The 12,115-nt window shown below is 41.3% G+C and overlaps 1 protein-coding gene across 3 annotated transcripts in view; it reads right to left on the bottom strand.

Annotated features, from left to right (window-relative positions):
- phkb (phosphorylase kinase, beta) overlaps positions 1 to 12,115 on the bottom strand; it is a 263,395-nt gene that overhangs the window by 106,154 nt on the left and 145,126 nt on the right. For all 3 annotated transcript variants that reach the window (XM_043706917.1, XM_043706918.1, XM_043706919.1), the window contains exons 14-15: positions 10,047 to 10,205; positions 6,310 to 6,404 (exon numbers count right to left, since the gene is read on the bottom strand). In XM_043706917.1, the coding sequence (XP_043562852.1) occupies positions 6,310 to 6,404; positions 10,047 to 10,205 (254 nt within the window). The remainder of the gene's footprint in view (positions 1 to 6,309; positions 6,405 to 10,046; positions 10,206 to 12,115) is intronic.

Genomic DNA, 12,115 nt, shown 5'->3' with positions numbered 1-12,115 from the left:
CTTATTTGAGTCTCGATAATGCATTGGCAATCACATTTTTGCAATCTGCCACATGCAGAAATGTCAAATTGAATGGGTGCAACAACAAACTCCATCTAAATAGTTTGGCATTTTTGTCCTTAAATTTTTCCACAAATGTCAATGGGTAATGATCAGCGTAGACAATTGTTTCAGATGCATTGCTGGTAATATAGACATTGAAATGTTGTAATGCCAACACCAAGCTCTTTCTCCACTGTTGAATATTTCTGTTGATGAACGTTCAACTGCCTGGAAAAATACCCGATGGGTCTTTCAATCCCCTTGTCATCCTCCTGTAGGTGCACTGCACCGAGACCCACATCAATGGCATCAATAGCCACCTTGAAAGGCTTCGCGTAATCTAGTGTGGCTAATACTGGGGCAGTAGTTAACACCGTTTTTAGGCTGTCAAATTCCTTTTGACTGTCTGCTGTCCACTGAAACTTCTTGCCCTTTTTTAACAATTCGTGAGTGGAGCGGCCACACAGCTCAAGTTCAGCACAAACTCAACCTCCACTCAACTCCAGGAACTGTGGTACAACATATTTCATCGATTGTGTGGGAAATTCCCCTTTTACTTTCGTTTTTACATCTCGTGATGCCATTTGTCCATATCCAATAATATGGCCCAGGAAGGTGATTTGGGCTTTGGCAAATTCACTTTTAGCTAGGCTTACCACCAAGCCTGCCTTCCGAAGTCGATCGAACAAGTCCAATAAATGCTGTCAATGTTCCTTCTATGAGTGACTAAAAATCACCAGGTCATCAATATACACCACACAATTGGGTACCCTGGCAAAGACCTTACTAGTCAGTCTCTTAAAAGAGCCTGGAGCATTTTTCATACCAAATGACAGGACTTGGAACTGATATAGTCCATTTGGCATTTCAAAAGTCAAAATTGCCGTTGCTCTCTGACAGAGGTACTTGCTATTAGCCTCTGAGCAAGTCCATCTTAAAAATGTAAGTTGCTGTCCCACTTTTTTGACACAGTCCTCCAACCATGGAATTGGATATGCATCAGTCTTTGTAACTGCGTGACTTTGCGATAGTCCGCACATAACCGTTAGATACCATCTGGCTATGGGTGAGTTCCAGTCACTAAAACTCACTTTGATTATGTCAACTTGGAGCATATGTGCTCTATCTTCTTCTGATAGAGGGTTATGCTGATAAGGATGTTGCTTAATCGGAACAGTATCTCCTATATCTACATCATGCACAATTAGGTTAGTACTTCCGAGTTTATTTCCTCATAATCCAGAACATCAATTAAATCTTTCTCTGATGTGCCCAAGCACAGTCAGACTGGTTTTCAAGCTAGAGGCCATTGGGTAAGGAAATCTACTGCACATGACTACAACCAAGGGGAGCAGTTAGATATCAAAAAGGTTTGCGGATACTGATTGTGGGTGGAAGGTGGAGAGATGATACTAGGTGGTGGAGATCTGATGGTGTTGATAAGGGCATCTGATCAGGTGGTGGGGCAAGATTCGAATGATGCTCATATTGGGAGAAAGGGATGGTGGACAGGGGGACCAACAGTGAGGTTCAGGCACACAGCTTGTAATGTGCAGCAGTGGGTGCACAATGTTTACTGAACAACTTGTTGGGCCTGCAGAAATCGGTCCTGTTTCTCTTGATCCACAAACAGTGTGTAAAAGCAATCACCTCACGGATTCAGTGCATTTCAGCTTCTTTCAGCTGCTGGATTTTCCAAGGCCTGCAAATCCTTACCATCACAAGTGACAAACATAATTACTGTTAAAATATGAACATGAGCCTCACATAAATCACTCCAGCAAGCAGATTGTTTAGTCATCCCTTGCCTTGCCTCTGTGAAAACCAGAAATGGGGAACCTCAAGGCACTATGAGTTCTTCTTCAGATATCTTTAATTGTAATCGCTGACCTCATCCAGTAATATTTAAGAGTTCTGATTCGTCCAACTCATTCTAGCTTATTGCAGACAAGGCTGCACTCTGACACTGATAATACAATCTAATTTTATAATAACCTCATAATGATTGAGCTTATTTTTGCTCGAATGATCTGCTACTCAGAAACATTCAGCATTTTTTCTAAGATTCTAAATATTTCATGCACGTCAGTTTCAGCATGGCTTTCAAAATCTTAGATAGGTAGAACTAGAAAGCTACATTATTCCTTTAGGCACTGCAATATTTTTAGCCTAGATTTAAAACAGAGTACTTTGAATCATCATACCAGTCTTCCTGCCAACCATTATAAAGTTTATTTGTCAACTCAAAGGATTGAGGAGCATATATTAACTTAATTATCTGATCTTTTTAAAATGATACAATTTCCTTTGTGACATTTCTTTGCAGAAATATTAACAGAGCCATTAAAGGGTTACTTGAGTGTAGAAGAACAAGCTAGACAAATGTCAAAACATAGGAGAAAGTGAGGACTGCAAATACTGGAGATGAGAGCTTAAAAATGTGTTGCTGGAAAAGCACAGCAGATCAGGCAGCATCAAAGGAGAAGGAGAATCGACGTTTCGGGCATAAGCCCTTCTTCAGAAATGAGGAGGGTGTGCCAAGCAGGCTAAGATAAAAGGTAGGGAGGAGGTACTTGGGGGAGGGGCGTTGGGAATGCAATAGGTGGGAGGAGGTTAAGGTGAGGGTGATAGTCCGGAGAGGGAGTGGGGGCGGAGAGGTCGTGAAGAAGATTGCAGAGGAGATGACCTGGGGGGGTGCAGTGAGAGAGGGACTCACTGAGATCCTTGTAGAGGAAGGCATCCTTGCAAGAGGATTCACAGTAGGAGAAAGTGAGGACTGCAGATGCTGGAGGTCAGAGCTATCCTGACCTGCTGCGCTTTTCCAGCAACACATTTTTAAGTTCATATTACCTGCTGGACTCCTCTGATTGGCGAGTCATCTGGTATTTAGAAAAATAAATTCTATCTGTTCTGATGAATCCTTTTTGATATTTGTCAAGGGCTGATAATTGATGTCATTGTGAATGCTTGCCTGGATTTCAAAAGCTACTTGTTCAGCTTTGTGAGGATGTGTGGGGTTGATATTATTTTGGTTGTTAGTTTAAAGTGACTATTAAAGGATTATCTGCCCCCGATGTGGATTTTAAACAGAATTTTATTTTTATAACTCATCGAATATTTCATGGGATTTTAAATCTTTAGATAGGTTTTGTGAATGGAAGATTCTTTTCAATATCATACGCGTGTGAGAAATAGCTGCCTTAAGTTGTCAGAAGTTTATTTTTTTTCATCTCCACGAAGCCCCTGAAGTTCATCCATTGCGAATACAGAATAAGTGGCTATGAAATTGGCATGGGAGTTTGAGTTGGTAAGAAGACTGGCATGGGGAATGGGGGGAGTGCCCAAGGACTGTTAGTGGTTCTCAGTCAGGCCATTGTTTATTACCAATAGTGATGGTACGCCACCATCTTGAACCACTGCAGTCTGTGTGGTGATGGATGCGCCCACAATGCTGTTAGGGATAAAGTTCCAGGGTTTCGCCCCAGAGACACTGATGGAACAGTAATATATTTCCAGGTCAGGGATGGTGTTTCTATGCGTCTGTTGCTCAGAGGGCACAGCTTTGGAAGGTGCTGCCAAAGTCTTGGTGAGTTGCTACGGTGCACTTTATCGATGGTGCATACTGCTGCCACTGTGTGACACAGAGCCATCAGACCCTTCGGTCCAACTAGACTACCCAGGGACTGGATGTCCATGGTGAAGATAAGGCGTTGGGGGCTGGGGAAGCGAAAATCATGGAGGAGGTGGAGGACGTGGGTGGTGTCCCGAACGTAGTTGGGGAGTTCTTGGACTAAGGGGGACAGGACCGTGTCAAGGTATGCAGAAATGGGTTCGGTGGGGCAGGAGCAGGCTGAGACAATGGGTCGGCCGGGGCAGTCAGGTTTGTGGATTTTGGGTAGAAGGTAGAAACGGGCGGTGCGCGGTTGTGGGACTATGAGGTTGGAGTTGGTGGATCGGAGATCCTGAAGAAGGGCTCATGCCCGAAACGTCGATTCTCCTGCTCCTTGGATGCTGCCTGACCTGCTGCGCTTTTCCAGCAACACATTTTCAGCTCGTATTTCCAAGTCAGGCTGGTAACAGACTTAAAGGGTAACTTGCAGGTGGTGGCACCTGTATCTGTTGCCCTTGTCTATCCAGATGAAAATGGTTGTTTGTTTGGAAGGTGCTGTCTAAAGATAGTTGGCGAATTTCTGCTTTGCACCTTGTAGGTGGTACACACTGCTGCTACTGAGCACTGGTGTGGAGCGTGTGCATGTTTGTGGTTGTGGTGCCAATCAAGTGGGCTGCTTTGTCTTTGACGGTGTCAAGCTTCTTGAGTTTTGTCAGAGGTGCACTCATTCAGGCAAGTGGGAGTATTCCATCACACTTCTCGCTTGAGCCTTGTAGATAGGAGACAGGCTTTGAGGTGTCAGGAAGTTGAGTTAATCTCTGCGGTATTCCTAGCCTCTGACCTTTGCAGTCATCTTTAATGTGGTCCTTGCCCTATAATGCAACTGCATTTTGTGCTGATCTCATTTTAGCACATGGGCTTATGACTTGGCTTCAGGAAGGCAAGAAAGGCACATGTGGTAGCAAATGTGGAAGATATTGATATCTAGTTCAACCTGTAAGGATCGACTATCAGTTCAGTCTGGATTATGGTACGATACAGCTAGAAATTGGGCAGCATAGGCATATCCCTCTATGCAAGACACTCTCTTGTAGAACTGACTGGTACTGCTGCATTAGGAAAAATATGATACTGAACACGTAACAAAAAGTAACTTGCACATAAAACTCCATTATATCTCCAAATAAATAATGTAGACATCTATGCATTAATATAGTTGAATGCTAATATTACATATTCAGATCAAAAAGTCCTTGTACAAGTTGTCCTACCAACAGGGCTTTCAGAAAATTATAGCTGCAACTCAATGGTAAAATGTTTGCTCGAGTTAGAAGATTCTGGATTCAAGACACATTCCAGCAACTTGAACATAGAATCTGATCTAACATCATTACATACGTTAAGGAGCTTCTGTTGGACTGTACTGTCTTTCAGAGGAAACATTAAATTTGCCTTTTCAGGTTGATGCAAAACAAACCCCATAATTCATGATGCAAAAGATCTTATTTAACTATATCACAAAAACAGTTTATCTATGTTTCATTGTTGTTTGAGAGACCTCACTGTGCACAAACTGGGTGAACTATTTCCTACATTACATTAGTGACTAAAATTAATTGGCTGTAACGCAGTTTAGGAAGACATCAGGCTGTGAAATAAATGCAAATTTTGTTTATTATGAAGTTCCCAGTTTGCAAAGGCACTTTTAAGGCATGTCTTAACTCATCATGTTGGACTGCTAATACGTTTACCACAGTTTGCAAGAGAAATCATCCATTATTTAGTCACAATTATATAAATATCTTTGACATCCCATAAATTACTAGTATTTGATCGCAGTATGATGAAATTATCATACTATAAGCATTCAGAAACAAATTTATTTATTTGAGCAGTTTAGTTGTATTGTGTATTGCTAATGGCACCATATTTAAAGGAGGATGTAAATACATTGTGAAGTGAACAGATCCAGGGATGACATGAGAAAAGTTGGGAGTGTTTTTCCAGGAGAGGGTAGCTTAAGAGGTGATTTGATTGAACTTTTCAACATCATAAGAGGTCTGCACAGAGTGGAGAGGGAGGTACTGTTCCTATTCGTAAAAGGACCAAGAACAAGAAGAAAATGTGATTTGAGAAAAAAATTAATTCAAACAGTGATTGATCATGCCTGGAATGCACCACTTAGAAATGTAGTAGAGATAAGTTCAATTGAGGCATGCAAGAGGGCAGTAATTATTATTCATACAGAAAGAACACACAGAATTATGGGAACAGGTTGGGAAAATGGCTCTAAGTGATGATATTCCTTCAAGTAGTTAGTGCAGATACAATGGGCTAAATGGCCTCCATCTCTCCCATGTGATTAATTGCTCATCTGAAATAACAAAAACTCTGGCTACAACTGACCATCATATTATATAGCTAGTCAATTTTTAAGCAGCTCCTATTAATATTTTTCATAGTTACATTAAATACAATTTAACAACTGTCTTTGATATGGTTTTTCACCAAACTATAAAACCTAATAGCAACAGTATAAAGTCAGTGAATTGCTTTCAAGAATTTTTGAAAGTTTACTATTTTAAACTTTGTTTTCTCTTCCAGTTTTCCAGTTGGATTAATTTAAGTATATTGGCTGAACTGTCTTTAATACTCACCTGGTTAGAATACCTCAAGCTGATATTTCTCTGATCCTTTGAAGGCACATATCGTCTAGCAGGGTCCAGATCCTTCGGGCTTATCAGTTCGTCCACTATTGTGGATTGGGCACAAGGAAATAATTGATTGTTAATTAAAATTCAGCCAGCATATTATATCATACAAACTCATCCAATCATCTATTGATTTGTTATATCTATTGAAATACCCAATAGTCATAGAACTACTGTAGTTAAAAGTGTTTAGGACCAGGCCAGATCCCCCTCAACACATTTCAAGAAGGTAGCCCAGACTCTAACGTTGCTAGTTGTTTTAAGCAGGTGTATGGTGGGTACTCCAGGAGAGAATCAGCTGGTCAAACCGATTAGTTTTAAACAAAACAGAATTTATTTATGAGATTACTGAATGAAACACAAAGAAAAGAAAACAAAATACCGAAAAATCTATCCAATCCAAAACCCCAACAGACTATCCCAACTTAATGATGCTGTTCTAGATACTTGCAACAATCCCCGTAAGCACCCCTTGGCACAACAGGTGAAATCAAACAAGTTCTTACAGGACAGAAGTCAGAGAGAGTGTACCAGCCCGGATCTGCTTTTGGGTCCAGCAGCTTTTCCACATTACTGCCTTAAAAAAACTCTAAACCAGAGCAAAGCTGAGCTGGGAGAACCGGCCACACCCCTTTCATTGCACATTTAAAAAAAAGCTTGAAAGCCTTCTGCTTGAGGCAGTATCTGTTAGCTATTATCAAATTGGCCCTAAAACGCTTCAACCTCTCTACTTTTCGGAGTATGTGTCATTTACAACCTCTCTGGGAAAAAAAAAGCCAAGAACCGCATAACCTTGTTAAAGGAGCAGCTTCATCACAAAAGTAAGGGTAACGAATTTGAGACCAGACAACAAGCATTCACAAGTTACTTGGCTAAAGTGAGGATCATCACCAATTCTGATATCATCCTTGTGTGACATTCAAGCATGCACTTGCCAATAATTTCACTAAATAATAACCAAGAATAGCAAGTATGATTGATAAATTCTCATCTATAGCTGGGATCAGAGAATGTCACTTATTTGAAAAGTACTACTTCCTTTGGTGAAATAAGTGAATTCAACAGAGATTAGAGTTTTAAACTCAATGCCATCTTGCCCTCTTTCTCAGTTTCAAAACAGATCAAGTATGTTACAACAAAGCTATTCAGCATGTGGTTTGCATTTTTTTTACTAAAAGAAGTTTGAAAAGGTTTAAAATGCATTTAATTACAAATATCACAATGCATCACCTCGGTTTAGGTTATTAACATGTATTATCAGAATGCTTCAAATAAGTCAACACTGTTTTGCACCAACCTATAAATAAATAATACTAAAAAATCTTGAAGGCAATCAGCAGGTCTAGAAAATTTGTGAAGGATAAAAAAAAGTTCCTATTTCACGCTGATAAATAAATAATCAATGATGGAAGTCATTATCAAACTGAAATGATAACTCTTCATTTCTGCACAGATACTGCCTGAACAGTTGAGGAGCTCAAACTTCCTTGTTTAATGCAGGTTTCTAACATCTGCAGTCTTTTGCTTGAACAAAAAACAAAGTCTTATTTTGTCTTGATGAAGCGATGCAAAGTTCCTGCATCAATTTCAATTGTTTAAAGCATACTGTAAAACTGTCTGGTTCGTGTATAAATTGAATGCATTCAGGAAGGTGAGATATAAAACAAATGCGTTAGAGCCTGAAAATACAGAGAGACCATTACCTGTGATGTTTGCTGCAACAATTGTTTAAATATTGAGAGCTGAAAGTTAATTTCAACAAATTGCTGGAATAAACTTTTAGGTGCTTTACAGTCAATAGGCTTGCTTTCATGCAACGTGTGAGCTCATAAAATGGCAACAATCTTAATCATTGCACTACAATCACAGATGACATAATTGTGGCATTATCCTTCTTTCTCCTCTTGGAACTTGCATTGTTTTTAATATCAAACCTCCACTTCCCGCTGAAGTTGAAGATCGAAGTGAGAACATTATAAGCAATGATTTCTCTTTCCAGTCCCCAGTGATCTCTCTCTGTTCTTTTTTTTCCTTTCTCACCAACTTACTTACCCTTGGCAACATTACTCAGAAGCATATCTTCCACGTGCATGCTGATGACTCTCTTTCTATCTCTCCACAACCCCTCTTAAACCATCTCCTGCTCCTTTTATCAGAGATTATCCAACTTAGAGTTCTGAATCAGGTGCAAGTTCTTCCATCTCAACATTGGAAAAATCAAAACTTTCGCTTTCAGTCCTCATTTAAACCTATGCCACTATCAGTGACTCTCTTGGACTGAGCAACAATGTTTGCAACATCAGGATTATCATCAGCTAAGTTTTCAAATCCACATCCTCTGCATCACAAAAATGACAGACTTCAACTGGAACATAACTGTTAATTTATCTAGCCTCTCATCTTACTGCTTCTAGACTTAGTTACTAAACAAAACTCTGGTGTGGCCGCACTTGGAGTATTGTGTACAGTTCTGGTCACCGCATTATAAGAAGGACGTGGAAGCTTTGGAAAGGGTGCAGAGGAGATTTACTAGGATGTTGCCTGGTATGGAGAGAGGGTCTTACGAGGAAAGGCTGGGGGACTTGAGGCTGTTTTCATTAGAGAGAAGAAGGTTGAGAGATGACTTAATAGAGACATATAAGATAATCAGAGGGTTATAAAGGGTGGACAGGGAGAACCTTTTTCCAAGTATGGTGATGGCGAGCATGAGGGGCATAGCTTTAAATTGAGGGGTGATAGATATAGGAGGAGAAAGTGAGGACTGCAGATGCTGGAGATCAGAGCTGAAAATGTGTTGCTGGAAAAGCACAGCAGGTCAGGCAGCATCCAAGGAACAGGAGAATCAACGTTTCGGGCATGATTCCTGAAGAAGGGCTTATGCCCGAAACGTCGATTCTCCTGTTCCTTGGATGCTGCCTGACCTGCTGTACTCTTCCAGCAACACATTTTCAGGGTGATAGATATAGGACAGATGTCAGAGGTAGTTTCTTTACTCAGAGAATAGTAAGGGAATGGAAAGCTTTATTCCTGATGAAGGGCTTTTGCCCGAAACGTCGATTTCGAAGCTCCTTGGATGCTGTCTGAACTGCTGTGCTCTTCCAGCACCACTAATCCAGAATCTGGTTTCCAGCATCTGCAGTCATTGTTTTTACCTCTATGGAATGTTTTGCCTGCAACGGTAGTAGATTCGCCAACGTTAAGTACATTTAAGTCGTCATTAGACAAGCATATGGACGTACATGGAATAGTGTAGGTTAGATGGGCTTCAGATTGGTATGGCAGGTCGGCGAAACATCGAGGGCTGAAAGAACATTACAGTGCAGTACAGGCCCATGTTCTATGTACTCTGATAGTCTGCCCAACTCTACTCCTCCACTCTTTGTCAACTTCTAGTGGCTGCACCCATTCTTGTTTAATTATCACTTCTGTTCTTGCCGACCTATGTTGGTTCTGTATAACCTGCATCTCAGATGGGAGGTTTTTATCCTTGTGTTCAAAACTGTCCATCGCTTTAAGTAGCCCCACTTATAACATTTCTGCAACTGCTTTAGCAGTGTTACTTTTCCTTATACTTCTGTAAATCACCTTGGGATGTTTTTTTCCACATTAAAGGAGCTATATAAAAGCATGTTGTTGCTGGTTTCAAATTTAATTTGTTGAGCCAACAGAATTATCTTACTTACCAAGCAGCTTTGCAATTATGTACAAAGCCTGTCCCCATAAGAAAAGACTTCCATCATGTCCAGAATTACTAGGAAAACGCTTTAGGCTGCCAGGTGCTGTCCTTTCTGATTCAATAAAATCAGCCGGTACATAATAGTACTTTGGTACAATGGCAAAGCCTATAGGGTTAAGGAATAGATATTGATTAAACATATGCATCATAAAATCCATTGATATCCCAAACAAAATGAAAAACAAACTTATTTATATGCAAACTCCACAGTAGTCAAGCTTTTCTTGAAGAAAACTTCAGGTGATTGGGGTAAACTTAGGTTTCAAATTGATCTTCACATTTCCTTTGTTATTCTTGCTTGTTCAGCTCGTGTTGTTAAGTCCAACTGTGCAAAATTCAAAATTGCAGTTTTATAATAAAGTAACATATTGATAATTATTACAACCTACGTGCACATATACAAATATACATAATACGAACCTGTTCTGTTAGTCAATAAGATCAGGGCTGATCTAATGTGGCCTTAACTCCACTTTCTTGCCTGTCCCCTCAATAACCCTAGACCCCTTTGCCAATCAAAAAGCTTCCACATTCAGCCTTGAATATATTCATTTACTAAGCCTCTACTGCTTGTTGGGTTCAGGATTCCAAATACTAATGATCCTCACAGAAGAAAATCCTCATCATAGGATCATAGAATCCCTGCAGTGTGGAAACAGGCTATTCAGCCCATTGGGTCCACACTGCCCCTGGGAAGAGTATCCCACCCAGACCCACTCCCCCTACCCCAACCCTGTAACCCTGCATTTCCCATGGATACGATGGGCAATATAGCATTACCAATCCACCTAACCTGCACATCTTTGTACTGTCTTAAATAGGAAACTTCCTATTTTGAATCTATGTTTCTGTGTACAGCATTCAACCACGATGGGAAAGTACAAATATCTGCGCCAACCAAATCTGTTTGTTGATGGAGTTTCGGTTTGAATGCCAGGCCTCTAAGAATGCCCATGCGGGTCTTTGTTTAGCCTTCCAGGATGCATGCATTGTACCAGTCGAACTGGTGTCCCTCTTTGACTGTGTGTAAGGATACTAGTGATAGCTGGTCGTGTCTTTTGGGGGCTAGTTGGTGCTCATGTATCCTGATGGCTAGTTTTCTGCCTGTCTGTTTGATGTAATGTTTGTTGCAGTCCTTGCATGGTATTTTGTGTATGACACTCGTTCTGCTGGTTGTTGGTACAGGGTCCTTTAGAACCAGCAGAACGACCATCATATACAAAATACCCTGCAAGGACTGCAATAAACATTACAATGGACAGACTGGCAGGAAAATAGCCACCAGGATGCATGAGCACCAACTAGTCACCAAAAGACATGACCAACTATCACTAGTATCCTTACACATGGACAACAAGGGACACCAATTCGACTGGGACCATCCATCCATCCTGGGACAGGCTAAACAAAGACACGCGCAGGAATTCTGAGAGGCCTGGCATTCAAACCGGAACTCCATTAACAAACACATCAATTTGGACCCTATTTAGCAAACTCTCAGAAAAAGAACAGGAAGTGATATCACCCACCACAACACACTAAGACACATAAACAGAAAGCAGGACTGTACACCAGCACTTCAAAGGAGGCTCACTGATGATGTTATTATCCTCCCTCGACCTCTTCATTTCCAACTGCCACCGGGACATTAACTGCCTCAACCTGTCTACCACCCTCCCCCACTCCAACCTCTCACCCTCACAACGCGCAGCCCTCCAATCCCTCTGCTCCAATCCCAACCTCACCATCAAGCCAGCAGATAAAGGGGGCGCAGTGGTAGTCTGGCGCACTGACCTCTACACCGTTGAAGCCAAACGCCAACTCAAGGACACCTCTTCCTACTGCCCCCTCGACCATGACCCCACCCCCCATCACCAAACCATCATCTCCCAGACCATACAGAACCTCATCACCTCAGGAGATCTCCCACCCACAGCTTCCAACCTCATAGTCCAGGAACCCCGCACTGCCCGGTTCTACCCCCTTCCCAAGATCCACAAGCCTGACCACCATGGC

The sequence above is a fragment of the Chiloscyllium plagiosum genome, chromosome 17 (genome assembly GCF_004010195.1).
Source record: "Chiloscyllium plagiosum isolate BGI_BamShark_2017 chromosome 17, ASM401019v2, whole genome shotgun sequence".
In the NCBI taxonomy this organism is placed as follows: domain Eukaryota; kingdom Metazoa; phylum Chordata; class Chondrichthyes; order Orectolobiformes; family Hemiscylliidae; genus Chiloscyllium; species Chiloscyllium plagiosum.
Note: the sequence above shows the minus strand (reverse complement) of the source record. Positions and strands in the feature narration are given on the sequence as shown.